This window comes from Panonychus citri, unplaced genomic scaffold (genome assembly GCF_014898815.1).
Source record: "Panonychus citri isolate SS breed McGregor unplaced genomic scaffold, ASM1489881v1 Contig00139, whole genome shotgun sequence".
Lineage (NCBI taxonomy): Eukaryota > Metazoa > Arthropoda > Arachnida > Trombidiformes > Tetranychidae > Panonychus > Panonychus citri.
In genome coordinates, this window is record NW_026515544.1 from 2,778,181 (window position 1) to 2,798,951 (window position 20,771).

The 20,771-nt window shown below is 30.6% G+C and overlaps 1 protein-coding gene and 1 long non-coding RNA gene across 9 annotated transcripts; one reads left to right on the plus strand and one right to left on the minus strand.

Moving 5' to 3' along the window:
* The first annotated feature begins 723 nt into the window (after window positions 1-723).
* Window positions 724-19,113, plus strand: LOC128394301 (homeobox protein 5-like). 7 transcript variants are annotated; one of them, XM_053354609.1, is made up of 13 exons: window positions 724-1,523; window positions 3,032-3,187; window positions 7,941-8,132; window positions 8,387-8,570; window positions 10,062-10,217; window positions 11,649-11,811; window positions 14,326-14,460; window positions 14,530-15,311; window positions 15,372-15,809; window positions 15,912-15,956; window positions 16,228-16,646; window positions 17,350-17,830; window positions 18,488-19,113. In XM_053354609.1, the coding sequence occupies exons 1-13, from the start codon at window positions 1,488-1,490 to the stop codon at window positions 18,712-18,714; spliced, it is 3,414 nt and encodes a 1,137-aa protein (XP_053210584.1). In that variant the 5' UTR covers window positions 724-1,487; the 3' UTR covers window positions 18,715-19,113. The 7 variants fall into 7 exon arrangements, with proteins under 7 accessions (XP_053210584.1, XP_053210585.1, XP_053210581.1 ...); XM_053354610.1 differs by lacking the exon at window positions 15,912-15,956 and having other exon boundaries at window positions 729-1,523; XM_053354606.1 differs by lacking the exon at window positions 15,912-15,956 and having other exon boundaries at window positions 737-1,523; window positions 16,159-16,646.
* LOC128394324 (uncharacterized) lies at window positions 3,879-7,996 on the minus strand. Of its 2 annotated transcripts, XR_008326349.1 has the most exons (5): window positions 7,624-7,995; window positions 6,564-7,457; window positions 6,336-6,422; window positions 4,628-6,222; window positions 3,879-4,303 (listed from the first exon to the last, which is right to left on the minus strand). It is a non-coding gene; the product is annotated as an uncharacterized LOC128394324 (long non-coding RNA). The 2 variants fall into 2 exon arrangements; XR_008326348.1 differs by having other exon boundaries at window positions 3,879-6,222; window positions 7,624-7,996.
* Window positions 19,114-20,771: the final 1,658 nt, after the last annotated feature.

Consider the following 20,771-nt stretch of genomic DNA (forward strand, 5'->3'; position numbering starts at 1 on the left):
TTGATCGCAAGTTAATTGTAAACAAAAAACTAAAGTTAAATTCATATTTATACTTGAATAGCACCAAGAGTATGAATATGATCATAGATTAGTGTTGATTAACTTTGATTGTTGTTCAATTATCTGTCTAACATTGGGATGTTTTGTTTTTGCTCACATTTCATTTGTTACAATAATCTAATCATTGATAGTAATCGGTTAATCAGTTGTATTATTAAAATGATCAAAGGTAATTAGATTAAAGAGTGCAGTAAAGTAAGTAAATCATATTAAATAGTAAAATTAGAGAAGTTAATTGTTAGTTTAATGTCTAAAAAATCATTGAGATGATTAAACGTCACTAGAGGGCCTCAGGTTGATTAGTTGATTACAATTAGAAAGAGAACACTTACAATTAACTCTTAATCCGATTCTTAGTAATCCTCCTCCTCCACCCAAGTTTCCACCTTCCACCATCATCAACAATTAACTCTTCCCTGTACCTAAGCGAGAGACAGAGACTGAGAGAGAGAGAGAGAGAGAGAGAGAGAGAGAGTGGGAGTGGAAGGGATGAAGAAGATGATGGAAGAGAAAGAGAGAGATGAGGATGAGAGTAAAGGAGGGTGGAAGTGTGATGGAGGAGGAGGACGAGGAAGGAGGAGGCGGAAAAAAGGAGGTGGAAGAGACTGAAAATCTGTAAACCAAAACACATTGAACTCCACCCGCTGATTATGAACGTTACATGTTTAATTACTTTCGCCTCTCCACTCTGTCTATTTTGCTCTCTTTCGCTCTCTGTCTATTCTTCCTCATCATCTAAAACTACACCAGCCCCCTTGTAAGAATTAACCTCTCTCTTTCTGTCTATTTCTCTTTCTTTCATCTTCCATCATCCTCGATTCCACTCCTCACTCCTCCTCGAATCGCTTCCTCCCCTTCCGCTATTTTTGGACTTTCAGCTTCAGTCTTTTTAACATGTAATCAAATGCGCATCAAACACACATCGTTAACCATCACAAGAAGAAGAAGAAGAAGAAGATAAGGAAGATAAAGAAAGAGATGATGATGAGTCTGTGAGAGTTCTGCGTGTGTGTGTTTCTGTGTATTTGTGAGTCTCGATTCTTTTTCTTACTTTTTTCCTTCTTTTTTCATCATCATCTTCATCTTCGGTGCAAACAAACAATTCGGATACACCGTAGTCTCCATCATCTTCATCTTCATCACCAACAATCAATAATAAACAACAATTAGAACAACAAAAGTGTTAATCAATGTGTCCCTTAGTTAATTGTTAACCCTCACAATGGATTTTCAACAATCAACCTAAATTATTAATCCAATAAATTTAAATCTCTTAATATATTACAAAAAAATAAGTTTATCTTTTTCCTTGTGAATTGATCATCAAATTGTTGCGATTTGTGTTTTTACAGCAACTTAATTACTTAATTGTTAACCCGTAAATCTATCTAATGTTGTTAATCCAATTTGGATAATTTATAAATAATATGTTAAATAGGACCCATGATTCTCAAACACATTGGGTAAGTAAATGTTAAATTGTAAACAATTAAGACCAACAATCAACGTTGAGGAAAACCTGAAATGAAACCACAGCAATCACAATCAACGAAGATACAAAAATCAACCAACAATTAACTAAACAACTTACTAAAGTTAGAGATAATGATTATGATTTATAACTCAAGTTTGATAATCAAACAATTGTCAAGTTAATTGTTACAATTTTGTTTGAAATAATGAATCAAAATCAATTTAATTGTCCATTTGAATTTTGATTTTCTCGGTGACATGTTTATTGTTTATCATAATAAACAATTTGTGAATATTATATCATATTGTGTATGATTTTAATCAACAATCAATTCAATACAATTATCATCATCATCATTATCGTCATCATTGTCATCATCATCATCATAATAATCATCATTTCTCTTTCTTTTTCTCTTACTTTTCCAAAGGGGATTTCCTAATGAAATATTGAACAAAAATTTAATCTAATCTAATTAATACTTAACCTTACATTGATTGTGATAACCTTGATGATAGTAAATAGGATTTCCCAGTAAATCTGAGCAATTTGATTAGATAATCAACAATCAGATTAATTATCTCAATTTCATTAAAAATGGATTGACTTAATTATCAATTACTAAACTAAACATAAGTATATTAAATAATAAAATGAAAACAGAATTAAAAAATTGATCATCATCATCATTATCACCATCATTAGCAATTAACAATCTCAAATGACATTAATAACAATATAATGATAATCTCAATCACCATCAACAATTAAAGGTCTTGATCATATTTTTAGTGATTAAATTACAATTAATAGAAGGAAGAAAAAGAAGAAGAAGAAGAAAATCAAAATGTAATGGAAAACAATTTAATTTAATTTCATCTCTCTCTTTCTCTAAATCATCAACAATTAACGTTTCTGAGTAAATTGGATAAAGGAGAGAGGAGGAAATCAATGAAAAACAAATGATAATTAAATCATCAAGATAATAAAAGTTAACAGCAAGTAAATTGTATATGATTAAAAAGTGTTGGCCTGTTAATAAATTACCTTGCGGACACAATCAATCTAATTGTTGACAATTAGTTGATTCTCCTTTAGGGAAATTGTTTTATCAGGTTGATTGTTGAATATTTATGATTTTATACTTATCGTAAGTGTCAAATGCTAAGAAACTTTTAATTACAATCAAATCAATTAATCATATCACCCAAGTGAGGGAGCAGATGAGGTAAGAAAATTTTAAATTGTCAACAATTAGTTTGCTAAATTGTGATAAGTCAATATCCTTGATCAAATAGTTAATAGAAGCAATTAGTTGATGATAATTGTTTGTTGATTTTAACCAGAGAATCAAAAAGTTAGTCCAATTTCTTGAAGGTTGATTAATGGTGTTTATGTTTACCGGTCAAACGAATTAAAAAAAAAACGATTTTCTCTTTTTTTTTCGTCGAATTTTTTTCTTCTTCCTCATCAACTTCACCCGAATTTCCAACTCAGGATGAATTTCATCCGTTCATCGAAGCTCTATTGCCCCATGTCAAGGCTTTCAGTTACACTTGGTTCAATCTCCAGGCCGCTAAACGGAAATACTACAAAAAGCACGAGAAAAGGATGACCCTGGACGAGGAACGCAAATGTAAGGAAGATCTTCAGGTAAGTGGTCATTTTTTTTCCTCCTCTTTGTCTCCTTTTCTTGCTTGACCACAAGACTGGACATTAGAATATATGTTTATTTATCTATAGAAGAAAAAAATTCTATACAAAAGTTTTTCGATTACCATTAATCCGAACAATCAAATTTAATATCTTATCTGAATGTTAAAGTTTTCGTTGTGTGTTTTAATCATCACTGTAATTTAATTGTGTAAACAAAAGTAACAATTAATTTCATTGTTTCCATCAGTTGATTGATATCATCTAATGTAAACAATTAGAAAAGTTTAATTTTTTTGTTAATCATCATCAAAATCCAGCTGATTGTGAGAATGTAAAAACAAGTTAAATTGATTGTATATCGACAATTGGTCAATTGATTAATTGTGTTTATGATTAGTTAAAAGTGTGACTGGGTTAATGGTGATAATGGTTATTTGGTAATCAGTTAATTGTTTACGTTTTCTGTTAATTACTATAAATTTGTTTTTCGTTGAAATTTCATGTTTATCTTTTCACCTTTAAACATTATATCATCATCATCATCATCCTTGTGTCTGTGTAATTTAATGATTACAGTAAATGATAATTACAGTGATTAAGATTATTATGATGACGATTAACAGTTAATTGTGATTGTAAGAGGATGTTGTAAAAAAAAATTGTATTAAATTAATAAGTTCGGGTTCAATTGTTTTCCTCTATCTCTTTTTAATTGTTTTAATTGTATGATTGTTTTGCTTGATTGTTAATATTATTTGTCTGGTTTAACAAGAGGAATCAATTCAAGTTGATTAGTTTGATTATGTGATTAGTTGATTAACTCAAGTAGTGAACCATCAAATACACTTGATATCTTTATCTAATACTTTTCAAATATACAAAACTTTTGATACATTTAATTAATTACAATTAAAAATGTTTATCAGCGAAACATTTATAATAATATTATCATTATTATTTTAAACTGACTCACTTACGATGATGATGATGATAACCATACAAAGGAAGATTGAAAATAAACATAAGATGATGAAGATGGAGATGGAGATGAAGGAGAAGATGAAGAAGATGAAGATGATGATGATGATGATGATTAAGATGAATAACAATCAACTAGAAGAAGAGGAAGAAAAAGATTAGATTAAAATGTTCATCTTCACGGTTATATTCAAATGAACAACAAGTAACTCTGTTAATTTCATGAGAACATGAAGAGAGATAAATGAAGATGGAAAATGATGAGAATGATAAAATAGACAGAGAGAAGAAAAAGAAAATTTTTGTTCGAAACGAAATCTTTTTTTTCTTCTCCTCTGATCTTCTCAACGAAACGAATGAAACAATTTCACTCCAACGTAAGGATTTTCAACGAAACGTTTCAAGAGAATCATCATCATCATTTTCACTCCAAAACTTCATCATCTTCATCATCCTAACCTATAAATTCAGAGATATAAACACTTTCAAATAAAATGTAATATTTATCAGGGGAAAAAAACATTCGTCATGGTCAGAATTTTCTCCATGTTGAACTTTTCCATCTTGTTGACGTTGATCATTTTTTCATCATCATATGCATTCCATGATTGTCGAAAAATCTTCTCCTTCGTCGTCATCATCATCTCGAAAACCTTTCGACTCTCTCTCATCAATCAAAGTTAATGAAGTATCAGTTCGTTAAAATTTTCTTCCATGTTGAAAACTCCCAAAGATTAAGATTTTTGCCTTTCCTTAGATATTTATAATAAGGAAGTTAAATCATGATGAAGTTAATCATCATGATTATATGATTATAATAAATATATGTATCATGGTGATGGAGTAATTAATTATCAAGAGAAATGTAAAGAAAAAAAATTAAACCACATTTGTTAAAGATGATGATGATTAAGTCGATGATGAAGTTTTCCAGGTTCGATGTGATGTTTGATCATTTCTCTTTGTTTGTTGTTGTTGTTTATGATTTTTATAGACCTTCAGGCGATTCATTATTCAAATGACAGAAGAAGATGATGTTGGTGATGATAAAAAAGATGAAATGACGAAGATGATGGCGAAAGAAAAGCAGAAGATGATTTAGGCTTCCATCCAATTCTACCTTCGTAGTCGGTTGCCTTTACGAACATTCTCATTCTCATCATCATCTTTCCATCCTCATCTTTAAGCATCTTTATCTTCTTTATCATCTGGGTGAGAAGGTGAAAGAGAAACACAGCTAGTGAGCATATCGAGATGATGATGATGATGATACGAATCACATCTTTTTCTCTTCATTTTCCTTCTTCTTCGCTTGGTTGATTTTTCCTCTGCATCTCTTGAAATCCTGAATCTTCTTGTTTTTTATTTTCTACTAAGATGATGATGATGATGATGATGATGAAAGGATTTATCAATGAAGTTGATCTGATTCCATTGCGTTTGCTTAATTCTCCTTCTTTCTCTTTCTCTGGTAGCCACGGATAAGAAAACGTTCAGAGATTTAACATTATCCTCTCTCTCTCTCACTTATACTCTCGTAATCATTATCATCCTCAATCTTCATCTTCATCTTCGTTCTCTCTCTTTTATCCCCTTTTTCACATCTCATACGACCTCAGGTCCAGAAATAGCTCTTTCTCCTTTTTTTATGTATTCCATCTCGACGTCTTCTCCATCCTCATCATCTTCCTCTTTTTTTTAAATCTATTATTTTCTCTCTGCTCGTTTGGTGTTATCGTTTCTCTCTGAGTTCAGGAAGGATAAACAAAAGAAAAGGAACAATAATCATCCCAATTGTTGACTTGACGGTTTATCATCCAGCTAATCCGTTGCTAAATTCATTGTATTTAAATGATTTTCGATAATAAATCAAATCCATCGCCCTTATTTTTGATCACAAGTAATTAGATTGTCTTCACGATTAATTGTAATTATTATCAGTGTTCCTCATTTTTTTTGTTGAACAATTTTTCCATTCGTAATTAGGTTATACATCTCATATGATTCGTTGATTGTTGACAATTTTCTGAATAAAAATAGAGGGAAATTAAAATCTGTAAATGAAAAGGAAAAGTAAAATTAATAATAAAATTATTAATATATGATTAGAATTATGAATCAACAGATGATTAAAGTAAATCTTGGAGCAATACCAAGAAAATCTCACCATTTATTAATGACAATCAAGGTCTGAAATGATTAAAAGTTGTTGGTGATAATAAAGTAAAATCCAATCAAAGTGTTAACTCCGTTACTATTAATTGAGAAATAAACATTAAAGCGTATTAATTAAATAGATATTTTCACAATTTCGCTTTTTATGATAATAATTAAGATGATGATAAATATCATTTAGCAAAAAGTAAAAAAGGTGATTCTAATTATTGCTACTTACTTTTTCCTTAGGAAGTTCACTATTAACCATTTTAAAAGATTAAGAGGAAAAGTTGACAAGTAGAATCTTAATCATCAACGGTAATCAATAGTTAGCATTTAATGATAAATGCAGTTTCCTTTTTGACATTTGTGTGCGTAGATTATTGAAGATGATGATGATAAATATGAAGGATAAGATGAAGATAATAATGGTAATTATCATTATTAACTATGTTTAACTTCACTCAATCAATTCACAGATTTGTAACCCAAAATTTACCAACATAAAATATACTATTAAGATGATAATTATCACCAATAATATACTAATATTCAAACGATGGGCAATCAGGGAGTGAAAAGAAAAAATCTTAAATAGTATATAACAGTAGCACTATTATCTTCATAATAATCGTAAGAAGATGAAGATGATGATGAAGATGATGAAGATAAAGATTCTTACTACTGTTAGGAATGTCTTAAGGAAAAGTAGATGACATTTTTATGATCAGTTATCCTTTTTTTTAAAAAGTTACGCAGAATATTTATCTACATCAAACTGTTTTCTTCTTCATCTTCTTCTTCTTCTTCTTCTTCATCTTCATCTCTTCTGTAAATAAATTCACTTTCTTCACAGTCTATTTTAGAAACAGCATTTCATCGTATACTTCATCTTTCGCCATCGCCATCATCATCAACAATTTAAAATCTTATCCCAACCATCAGCATGTTCAGTGTAAAAGCTTATCAAGCATATGGTTAAATCCAATGTTTGCCTGTGTGATTGGGTGAATATGGATGTTGCTTGATTATACACTTTATGGTCCAATTGATTGTTACCAACGATTGTTCACCATGTTGATCGAAATTTCATCACCACCAATTGTTTTACAATCAAAGAAACACTTGGATCCTAATTAGATTGAACAAAAAAAGAAGAGAAAAAAAAATAAATGAAAAGAAAACAATGAGAAATTGTATAACCTATCAAAGACTTTGAGAGGGAATAATCAAGTTAATCATCTTAATGAGATGTTTCACAAAAAGAAATTGAAATAAATCACTTAACATAAACATACCCAAGCTCATGGTTAATCGTAATTGCGAATAAGAAATAAATTATTACAGAAAAAAATTAAAAATTAGAATTAAAAAAAATTCTATAAATTAGTTAATCACTTTCTCCTTTTAGTTGTAGAAACAATGGCGAGCGACTTTAACTCTTTCTCTCAATAGATGTCAGTCTATTTGATTTTCTCTTTCCGGTCAACCCTTTGATTAGAATTTTTTGTTTTTCTTTATTAATCTTCTTGGTGATTAACTAATTATCTTTCTAGTTTTCTTTCGTGTTTGTATTGTATTTTAATTTCTTTTTTTGCTTTCTTTCTTTTTACAGAGTGAAAAGAATGAAGTTAAACAAAAATGGGCCTCGAGGCTTTTAGGTAAATTACGTAAAGATATTACCCAAGAATGTAGGGAAGATTTTGTCCTTGGGATTACCGGCAAGAAAAGGATTAACTGTGTTCTTAGTAATCCTGACCAAAAGGGTAAAATGAGGAGGATTGATTGTCTTCGTCAAGCTGATAAGGTAAGTTAATTGTTTGATACCTGGTGATTGATTTATAACAATTTTATTGAAAGAAAGAAATAGAAATTGACAAGAGAAAAGACTATTGTTTCAATGTATGTTTCTTTTGTTAAATAATCTTTCTTTTGCTTCAAGTGATTCTTGGCTTTGGATTGTGTTGACTTTGATTCTATTTTCGATTAATTATTATTATTATTTAATACATTATTTTTTATTCATTTGTTGTTATTGATTTTATCTTTTTCTCTTGTTAGGTTTGGCGATTAGATTTAGTTATGGTTATCCTCTTTAAAGCAATTCCATTGGAATCTACTGATGGTGAAAGACTAGAAAAATCTTCAGACTGTTCTCATCCTAATCTATGTGTTAATCCATATCACATTAATGTTTCCGTTCGTGAACTTGATCTTTATTTAGCTAATTACATATTCTCTCATGGTAAGTATCAATTTATCAATGGTTAATAGTAATAATATATTACACATAAACGAACAAAACTAAAAGTCTCAATGATAATCTTAATCTAAAATCGAATCAAATCAAATTCCAATTTTAAATCAATAGGTTTACATTTAAATCCAATCTGATTAGAGTCTATGTTCATCCAAAACCCAATTAATATTTCCATTCAGTCAGTGTGATCATGAACATTAAGATTGTTGCGAAAAGTAAATCAGTTTACCTTTTTCTCAGGTAAATTAATTTGTTTTTGTTATTGTCAAAGTGTCAAGTTAATTCATCTTTCTCTCTCTCTCTCACTTACCCTTGATCATTATGTATTCTGTCTGAGAATCACTAGTCAATGAAACATTGCAATTGGCACCAGTTAACTGAAATAATTTGTGGCTCATTTACAATATTAAGCCAACTATATCACTAATTTTCCTGGCTTTAAGCCTTTTATCATAATACTTACACCCTCAGGCCATTTGGCTCTCACATACTCTTAATTATTACAATTATTATCTAATTATTATTAATACTATTTATCACCATCAAAATAATCATTCTTTCAACACTTAACAACAAATAACTCTACCCATCTAATCAAACCTTCAATGTCCTTTTTTTTTCTTTTGCTAATCAATTTCAATCAAACTTAATCATGATAATTAACTCAATTAACACTTCTAATTTACTTTATTAATTTACTTTCAGTGTGTACACCTTGAATGCTGAATACCAAATTCCCACCACCAACCACACACACACACACACACAACCATCACCATCAAGACCATTTACCAATCACACATAAAACTTTATCAATAGGAAAGAAACATCAAAATTAATTAACTAAATCTGATTACATTTTTCTCTCTCACTCTCTATCTTAATCCTTAATCCCTCATTCTCTGCGCATGTAGAACTGAAAAATGCGCAAACCTGAATCACGCAGTTTCTACCTGTTGATTGTTCACCTGTGATTGGTTAATGTTAATGTTGTCACCCCACAATCAGAAAACAGGATTGCCAAAAAAAACCCACCGAGTGGGTTGATCCCTCTAACTTATAACCTATCAGAAACTTTTACTAATTCATTTATTATATCCTATTATCCTATTATTATTAATATATTATCAAAACTAACAATTAATAACTTTGACTCAGATCAATCCCAACCAATTACCTTATTAATTAAATACAACAATCAAAGTACTCATTATCATCCTTATTGTTATTATAATGATCACACTTGATTATCAATTAAATTCACTACCAATTAACCAACTTTCCCAATTGATTAGATGAACTGTTTTCATGTTGTTTTGTTTGTATCAATTTTAATCATAATCATAATCATTGAATTTGATTTGATTTGAATTGTATTTTTACCCTTATTGAGACCTTGTTAATTGCTAATTACCCAACTAATTGTAATTGTATTTTTTTTTCTCTCCCTCTTATCGTCACAATTTAATCTCTCAGAATCTCTAAGAGGTAATATGGAATCAACTTGTGATACTAATGGTGAACAAGATGAAAATGAAACAATTAACATAAATAACACAATTCACTTTAATAGTAATACAATATTAGCCACTGGAGTTTTCACCTCAGCTGAATTATATCGCCTATCCAAAGGTAAGTTAATTTTTCTATTTCGTTAATTGTTTCAAATTAAAATGGATTCACAACTTATACGATGATGAAGTTATAATCATGAAACAATTATTATTACAAACACAAAACTGCAAAATACCAACAGACAACAATTACCTTAATAATAATAATAACAATTTAGATTGATTGATGATTAATTATTCTCATCATTAAATTGTTAGTAAACTAAAATTAAATTGTAACCTTGAAAATGAGTTGATTATATTTTTTTCCTCTTCAACCTTTTGATGGCTTTTTACTTGTAGTATTTACTACAAACCTTAACTTTGATTAACTCTCATGATTGTCAACTATTTTTTTTTCGTTATACTTGAAACAGTTGAGTTAGTTAATTAGTGGGAAATTGTTCCCAATCTCTCAACTCTATTAGTTAATTAATTTAGTTCAAAAAAGTTATCAACATCTCGATCGATCATGATTCCTGGTTAACTGATTAGATTAATCATTTCAACTCTTTTTCTCTCTCTCTTCTCTATCTTTGCATTAACTGCAATCGTTACAACTGAATTAACTTTTAATTGTGTCCTTTTTGGCTTGTGATTAGGTTTTAATTTAGTTGATTAAGTTAATTCATTTACGATGTGACAATACAAAAAAAAACATCACATACACAAAGTCAATTGATTAGCAAATGAGAAAAATTTATTGATGTGAAACATTGTTACTCAATCTGATTTGTAGTTTCATCAATTTGATTACAATTTAAATCTGATTAACTTGATCATCTTATATAGATAACTAATGGATCGTGATTTGAAATAGATTAATAAGTTTTGATTGTAACAATTTAACATTTATTTGTAAAAAAAAAGGTTCAATCTGAATAGGCAAACTTGAAAAACTCCTTTTTTTGTTTTAATTGTTGGTTTGTCTCCAACAATTAAGAGATAATTAAATCAAGTCTAGTCACCAGTTAATTGATCATAAGTTAATGGTTTATGTTTAGGTCATCATTGGGTCAATGAAGATGTACAGTTAATTCATTCATCATTTAGATGATTTAATAAACTAATCAAATTGGGTAAGCTTAGATTTAATAATATTAGACATTTAAAATTAGGAAATTGATTGTAACATGTTAACTGTTTAAAAGCAAACAACTTGGAAAGTTAATTACTGCTATTGGGAGATGATTGTGATTAATGGTTAATTAATAATGTTGAGTTTGATTTATAACCATTTAGATTAATTTGAATTATTGATTCAAATCAAGTTTGTCTTTTAAAAGTGAAAGGTATAAGAATTGATGGTTACTGATAATTATCTTGACTCTCAGTTAACATGATTACATTCAATTGCCAAATTGAACCAATCATCACAATCTTAATTGTTGACTGTTGTGTTAATTGTGGTTTTATGAACGGGAGCCATGATTGTGCTGATTCCCTGTAGCATCCATTGTGACCCCAATAGGGTCTGGTGGAAACGGAAATCTGATGACCGCTCATCCAACCTCTTCCTCCTCGGCTTCATCTTCGGGAACAGTAACCAGTCCACCTCAAGGAGTCCCAATACACCTGATTAAAACTGAACCATCATGCACATATCAACAAGGGTAAATATCAATTTCATTTTTACAATTAACTTGATGATTTAAACAAAAAAATCCAACAATTACAACCCAAACATATGAAACTTTTGTTTATAAACACATAAAAGTTTCAGAAAAATATGTAATAAGAAAACAACAACAAAAATCAACCAACTATTTGTTTCCATCATAAATATTGAGATTTGATTATAAAATTGATTGTAAGGTTAACTATTTTGATTGATTACGATGCCATTTTAACTGTTGAATGTCTGAATCTTTTGAAATAAGTTCAATCAATCAAAAAGTGTTCAGTTACTTGAGATGATGAGGATGATAAAATAGAAGAGTGAAACAAAGAAACTAGAAAGTTGATGATGAAGATGAAGAAGATGAAAAATGTGAGTCGAAGATTGAAATTTTATCTGGTGACATGAAAATTCTGTGTACGATAAAGTTCTGAATCTTTTTCTTTCTCCATCTTTCTCTTTCTTCACGTCAGATGACTTTTACTCTTTTATCTCATCATCATCATCATCATCTTCGCCTCTTGTCTTTTTTATTTATTTATTTATTTTTTCTTCATCAGCAAAGTTCCTTGAGAATTATTTTTAGACAGAACGAAATGAGGATAAAGGAATCTCCTTCTTAACTCTCTTCTCCTTCTCCTTTTCTCTTTCATTTTCTTCTCCATCTCATCTAACCTCATCTTCAACTTCATTATCTTAGATTTTTCTTCATCTTCTTCATCTTCTTATTCTCCTTTTTTGAACTATTGTTCCATAGCAATAGCAACCATAAGAAACTTGAGTATTTTGGTTCCGGTTACAGGCTATTGAAATACGAACCAGACTCATCATCATCATCATCATCTTCATCTTCATCAGTATACCGTCAAAAACATCATTCACCATCAGCATAATCAGCAAATTGTGCAATTTAATCAACTTGTATCATTATCATCTTTGTCCAATCCAATAGTTTATTAATTCAATGTACAATCAACAGTAATTAGCAAATTCCCAATCTTTTATATTGACTGATGCACATAAACAAGGTTAATTTTATTTTACAATTAATTTTAATTGCAATTTAATATTATCGATTGGCTTTTCTCAATTCTAATGTTATTTTTGAAGTAATTTTCGTCCTCAATAGTTTTAGAAAACAATTTAAATCACTTTAAATTTTCTTCTTCTTATTATGATAAAAGACTATGATGATTCTTAAGAGAGATGATCCCATAGGAGGACGATGATGATGAAGATGATTGAGAGTAGTAGACAGTAAATTGTGAATGAAGAAGACAGAGATTTAATTGTTGTAACCGGAAATAGTTGATCTTTTATGATCAGTCTTCCTTGACTGTTAAAGTTACATCTTCATCTTGTTGAGTTTTCTAATTTTTTTTCTCTCTCGCATCTTCATCCACCTCCACCTCCCACTCCCTCCTCCTCCCCAATCACTAACCGTGGACCGGAAGACATCAAATCTTTTGTAGTAAAAAAAAGTGGGAGGCAACAGTTAATGAAGATGAGTATCTTTTTGTAGTTGCTTTTGTTTTCCTCTTTTCATGTAACTACTTTTTTATCCTTAAAATACACACACTTGACAGTTTTTTATATCATAAGATGATCCTGAAGATGAGGAAGATAAAAGATGATGATTTCATACAATTTATGGAGAAAAAAAAGATGTAAACTTGATTGAAAGTTTCCTCTTTCTCTCTCACGCTTCGAGTTTTCTTGATGAACTTTTCCTTTTTCTCTTCGTTGTTGTTGTTGTTGTGGTTTACGAAATGAAAGCGAAAGATAAACTTTGATCTTTAATCTTTAATTAATCTTTAGTTTCTCATGATCTTTTCCGGTGACCATTAACTTGATATATTCGTTGACCTAAATGTCAAGGTCAAGGTCAGTATTTTACGTGCAAAAATATCAGATTGATTTGATTAGTAGGAACAGGAAGTTGAAATAAAGTGAGAGAAAGAAAAAGGAAAGTGATGAGGATGAAAGGGAAATGATTAAATTAATTACTCAATAATATTATGAGCATTTTATTTATGGTTAATATTTTGTAATTTGTATTTATAATAATCAATTAATTGGATAATAATAATAATCATCTGGTAATTTATATTCTAAATTTTTAGGCCAATGAACTTTATGAGTTTCTTCAGGCCTTAAGATGAGAGGATGAAGTAAATGTTGATGATGACCTGGTGAATTTAAAAATTATCACAATTTAGATCTTGAAAGCTTAATTGTAATTAACTTTTACTCTGGTTTTCATGATTTAGCAAACTGATATGTATAGTTGTTTAAATCTAAACATAGATTTTTACATTAGTTAAATTGTCGAGAGTTTTGATTTAAATTTTTGTTTCTCCCTTAATTTAGTTTATTATAACATTGATTTTAACATTTGATTAGTTGATTTTGAATTTTGTTGTTGTTTTCCAATGTTGTTTATAAACATGAACGTAAATTAAACAAACATTTAATTGATACAAAATAATTAAAACTTAATATGTGTTAGTGATAATTATAATTATATCAATAGTTACTCTCCAATACCTGAGATGCAAGTTCAATGTAGTCCAATAGGACTTAATGTGGTCAACTCATTGTCCAGTCAAGGTCTTCCATTAAGTCAATCATTGGGTATTTGTAGGTAAGTGATTTAAATTTGAAAATTAATAAGCATAAGAATTAATTTATCTTTTACTTTATTTAAAAATAGTGAACCACAAAATGTGAAACTTTGTACAGCAACAAATGAACATACGAATAAACAATATCATCATCTAGCCGGACAATCAATTGGTCATCATCATGGTAGTTTAATTATGGATCGATCAGGACCAAGTAGTCCAAATAGTTTAGGATCTGTTGTTACCGCAGTAGCAAGTGGCATGTTGCAATCAACTTCATCACCTCCATCATCATCATCATCTTCTGGTGGTGGTGGTGGTCCACCTACTAAACGTGCAAGACGTTTACCCTCCGGGAATAATAATAATCAATCAGTTGAACCAGAATCTGGAGAAAGTTTAACTTCCTATTATGGTGATGGTTCTGGTTGGCAGGGAATCGATATTAGCGGAGAAACAAATTCTCAGGGACTTAATTCACCTCATATTATGTCAATTAAAGTAAAAACAGAATCAAATGGAACCACTGGTAATTGTGGTCCCTCTCCCTCAGATAATTCACCGTTATCTGTAGGCTCTCCATCATCTCTTCACCATCAACAACAACAACAACAACACCATCATCATCAGCAACATCATCAACAACAGCAACAACATAGTCATCATATTCATCATGGTCACATTCATCATCCTCATCATCAAACACACAATCCCCACCAGCAACATCATCAACAGCAGCAACAACAGCAACAGCAACAGCAGCAGCAGCAACAACAACAACAACATCACCATCAACTCCAACAGCAACAACATCAACCTCATAATCCTCATCATACTCATCATTCACATCAGGCAAATAGGCCAAGGGAAGGTAAGATTTTATTTTATCTCAATTGAAATGAGTCACTAATTATTGAATAACTTTTGATAGGCCAACCTCCCATGTCCAATCTTCCTGGTCATCAACATTCAGGTTCCAGTTTATCATCAAATCTATCAGTTAGTCCATTTGGTCCAACTTATTATGGTTTACCTGGTAAATATCAAGAGAATGGCGATGCTCTTTCTGACTTTGTTAATCTTGTTTGCCAAGAATCATCTCAACATCATCATCAACATCATCATCATCACCACCACCATTCTCATCACCATGGCTCATCTGATGGCGGTGGTAATGAGGAGGGAAATGTAAACATAAATAATAGCGGCAGTGGCAATAATAACGATAATAATGGAGGAGGTCGATCTGATCCCGAAGAGGATGAACCTGGTGACCTAAGGTCAAGCCCTTCTAAATACTATAATCAAATGACTTCCATGCTTCCTCCACCACCTCCAGCGCCTATGGCACGTCCAGTTCCTATTCTCGGTAAGAATCAATTTAATATCCAATTTTAACTCAATCAACTTTAGTTAAATTAACTAAAAATTTATTAATATATTTATTTCCATGTGTATCTAAATGTACAAGTAAAATGGAGTGATGATTGTGAACCAATTTTAATAAACTTAATAAGTAACTAATTAACTTAATTTAAACACTTCCCATGCATCAGCCAATTAGTATTAACAATTAACTAACCACAATAGTTATGTATAGTGAATAAGAGTTAACCAGCTGAGAGATGAAAATTTAGATACCTTTGAATGTTTAATTTTAACCAATTGAAATGTTTTCTAATTCTCAATTAACACTAACTCTCTGCCCGATAATCCAGCCTCACCTAATCCACCGCCTATGATAAGATCAACATCTCAATTGATGACTCCCTGTTCACCCGAATTAGGTGGATCATCTCCCTCGTCACCATGTCATCCAGGAGCACCAGGAACCCCAGGATCTGATGCAAGCGGGCCCATTGTGATCAACAATCGATCTGTTTTAATACATCGATCTGATTCAAGCAATAATAACAATAGTAATAGTCAAAGTGGTGGAAGTGATTCAAGGGATCCAACACCCACTCCGCCTCCTATTTCTGTATCATCTCATCATAATATCAATTCATCTTCATCGTCATCTTTATCTCCTTCTGCTCATGTATCGGTTTCATCTTCCTCAATTAATTCATCTTCCACATCTCCAACCTTCTCAGGAGGTGGATCGGCAATTGAAACAATTAATTCTAATCGATCTGTGATGAGTCCGTTTACAACGTTAACAAGAGCCGATCACTCGTTTCATGTTCATACTCCTGTTACTCAGGTAATAATCATCAATATATCTAACCAATCAATCAATTAATTAATTATAGATAATCAGAGATAATGACAATCAGAGGAACAATTAACAGCTTTAGACTTTTTTGTGAGATATTTTTTTAAGTCTATGGAGAGATTAAAAATCCCGTGAGAACAATTAATTCATCATTTCAAGTATGATTAAGACCTAAGATTGAGAGGAGAGAGACAAAGACGATTTTTTAATGATGAAGATGATCTCTCTCTCTCTCTCTCTCTCTCTCTCTCTCTCTCTCTCAGACTGAGTTGTTTCCGTCCAATGCCTTGAGAAAAAAAGAAAAAAGAAAAGTGATTCTTCTTAATCATCATCATTATCTCCATCCTCATCTCTCTTAAAATAGTTTTTTTACTGGTTACACTTTTTTACTTTTCAAAAATCCCTTACGAAAGAGCCATTGACCCTTAATTTAAATGTTTACAGTTAGTAATTAAATTTATTAACTGTACGGATCAAAAGTAAATCTCCTTTAATCAGGAAAGATTATCCCGGTAATTTGTATTAATTAAGAAGTAGAATATTAATCTCGTCAGTCTAGTGTTACAATTAAATTTACGATTTAGATTTTGAATGTTTCTCTTTGGCCTTTTCTATTTGAATATTTTCTCAACCTTAATTGTAATTTTATTTGTTAATTTAATTGTTTTTTTTCTCTCTTTTTTCTAATTAGCTTTTTAATTACACAGGAATGGGAGGAATGAGTGGAATCATTAGTCCAACAAATATAAGTATGTTTACAGGTAACAATGTGGTCCATCCTAATGGTAGCTTGTCCAATATACAATCACCTGTAAATGGACATTCACTTTCTGTTGTCCGGTCAAGTGGACATAATCTGATAGGAGGAGGAGGAGGAATTGGAGGTTTAAATGTTGAAGGAGGTGGAGTTAATTCAAATATTATTGGTCATCGATCACCAACAATTGCCCGATGGTCATCATCTTCCTCATCAACAACCTCATCATCAACAACACCAACCATTTCAACTGTTGGACTTGGGACACAAGGAGGAGGAAACAATAACAACGGGAGTGTCTATGTTTCAATTGATGAAACTTTTGATTACAATGTAATGGCCGGTCTAATGGGATCATCATCAATGGTTGGTCATCCGGATATGGATCCACCCCCAGGGATAATCGGGGTTGAAGGTACACCAAGTAACAGATATTTTCCCACCTCATCCATGTGCTCTCAGTGAAATTACATATTAACAGTCCCACACACAATCAACATCAACACACTCACTCAGATAAACACACAAACACTCACCATCAACTCCCTTTGTAATCAAAGCATGAATGATAACAATCAAAAAACTAACAATTGAAAACACAAAAAACATCGTAAACAATTGAAATGAAAAAAAATCAAAGTAACAATCAATTTAAATGATCATTGTAATCACTTTGTATTAATACAATTCCCATTTAATCACTGACCAAAAACAATCAAATGACCACTCAGCATGACAAACATATAACTTTCTCTCTCAAAATTATTTGTGCAATTCAATTAATTGACTAATTAATTCTAGTTCATGAATATTGTTTTTTTTTGTGGATGCAATTATCAACTCTCATCTTAATTATCATCATCATCATCATCATCATAGAGAATTATAAATCCTTTTTAATTTCCTGTTTCCTTTTTTTACAAACCATAAACTGACCACAATCAATTTAAATTCTGATTTAATAACAATAATTTACTTATTTAGATTTAGATGAATTTACTGTTAAATTGTTTCTCTTTTGTTTCTATTTTTCTTAATTCAAACAATTAATTAATTCATTTGTGTTGTTCAGATCGTTTCTTCTCGGTGATTCATCCTGTAAATGAAAATGAATCTGTTGGAGTTGATGGTAATCATTCAAACAATCAATCAACAATTAACTCGGTTGATGATGTGGATAATCAATCAACTGACCAACACCAAGATGATCAACAACATGCCAATAATTTGGACAATCAAGATTTAACTGGAGGATCTAACAGAGTTAATGGTTCACCTTCACATGGATCAACCTCTTAATTACAATTAATTTTTAATTCTAAATTAATCAACTAATCAAACAAAGAGTTCCTCTTTTCTTTTCTTTCTATCTCTCTCTCTCTCCTCTTTCTTACCTTTTAATTGAGAAAAGTTAATTCTTGAACAATCAACAATTTGCTCAACAACCAACAATCAACTGATTGTCACCATTGATTTAATTTAATCATTTAAACTCATCTCATTATAATCTCATCAAAATTTCATCCCCTCTTCTTAATAGTCATTAGATTGACCATCGTCTCTATTAGTTGTGTGTAGAGAAAAGCTTTTAATTGTTAATAATAATCTATAATTACTACTACATTTAATGATGAATGTAATTGTTACAATTAACTAATCATCGATTTCGAGAAAAAAAAACATTTTTTCGTTCTCATCGTTACTCTCGTTTCTCCTCTTGAATTTTTTTCCATATTTTTCCTCAAATTGTCTTAGCGAGACTCTAATTGTTTCCTATTGTCTTAATTACTCTGAACAAAAGTAATTAATTGATTAAAAAAATAATCGAAATTCAGTTGAGTCGAAAAAAAGTTCGGTCTTTTTCGGCTACGGTTCGATCTTGGTTATTATTGATTCGCTTTTCTTTTGAGTGATTATGTTAATTGTGATTTCGATCAGATTCTTGTTTCGATTAAGAAGATTATTGAAAGAAAACGGGATTTTGGACATTATTTTAATCGAAATCGATTTTCAATCTGATCGATTGATTGGATATTCTAATTTTTTAGATTTTCTTCTAAGGTAAACAATCAGATTCTTAATTGTAGTCAGATGATTCTCTCGCTCTCTTCATATTTCGTAACAATGAAATTCGAATCTTTTATGATGAAGATGATCAGTAATAGTTTTCTCGAAATGGAAAAGAATCTCTGGCCATCAATGTCTAGACTCGATTTTCTCGAACTCAAGTTTGTTTATCTTAACGATCCAATGGATTATTCCCTTATTACTTTTCTCCATTTTCTTTTTCCAGGTCATCCAAAGGTCTTTTCAAGGATAAGCGTGTGTCTTTATTACTTCATCATAATCTTAACTTTAATCTCTCTCTCCCATTTACAATCATCATTGAACATCTTGTTCACTCAGAAAAGTTCGCGTGGCTCTTTTACACCACTGACCTTGAAGTTTTACCTTCATCGTCCTCTCTCATCTTCTTGCTCATCATCTTCTCTCCATCCTTGCATTCAAAAAGATGCAGGATGAAGCAAAAGAATCTCAAAGATTCGCAAAGAGAAGATGAAAAATACAGATGATGAGATTTCCCTTGTCAAGTCCAGTCTTTTATCAAAACAAGAAAAAGACATTACGAAAATCTCTCTCTCTCTCTCTCTCTCTCTCTCTCTCTCTCTCTCTCTCTCTCCGCATCATCTTTTTTACATCTTTCATCTTAAATCATCTTTAGGGTTATGTAATCCATTTCCGGATAACATAACAATTAATTTAAACAATTGACAACCAATGGACCAATTTAAATGGTGAACGTATGTTAACAATCAAAGTGATCCAAATTGATGGTAATTTTGATAATGACACAATTAACAAATTGTGATGATAAAAGTGCCAAAATTATCACCTCTCATTTTCATTTTTCTTCAATCAATTTATCCAACTGGCAGAATATTAAGATTAGCGAGTTTATCTTTTAATTTTAATTCCTAATCAATGAAAAACCGGGAGAACAAAATTATCAATAATATCAAATAATCAGCGAAAAAAAATAATACAAAAGAGAAACAATTAAATCAAATGATGATGATGAATATAAGAAGACACAATTGATGATGATGCTTTTGATACACACCAATGGAAATACAACAAGAAGGGAAATATTTGTTTACACATCAATTTAATTCCATGTCAATCTAATTGTGTGTTGATGATTAAGCGAAAATATTAATTAACAAGAAATCATATAAAGTAGGTAAGAAAAAAGTTCGTAAACAAGATTGATAATCAGAAAAAAGCTTTGAACCTTTCGAGGTTCGAATCGAGATTTTATTTGATTCGAAATCAGCTGTTGATTAAATTAGATTTTC

What these genes read in the sequence shown, in the direction of transcription:
- LOC128394301 (XM_053354606.1), top strand. Translation starts at nt 1,488, where the DNA reads ATGTTAAATAGGACCCATGATTCTCAAACACATTGG. An exon ending in ATGATTCTCAAACACATTGG is followed by an intron (nt 1,524 to 3,031) that starts GTAAGTAAATGT and finishes TTTCCAACTCAG; the next exon opens with GATGAATTTCATCCGTTCAT. An exon ending in AATGTAAGGAAGATCTTCAG is followed by an intron (nt 3,188 to 7,940) that starts GTAAGTGGTCAT and finishes TTCTTTTTACAG; the next exon opens with AGTGAAAAGAATGAAGTTAA.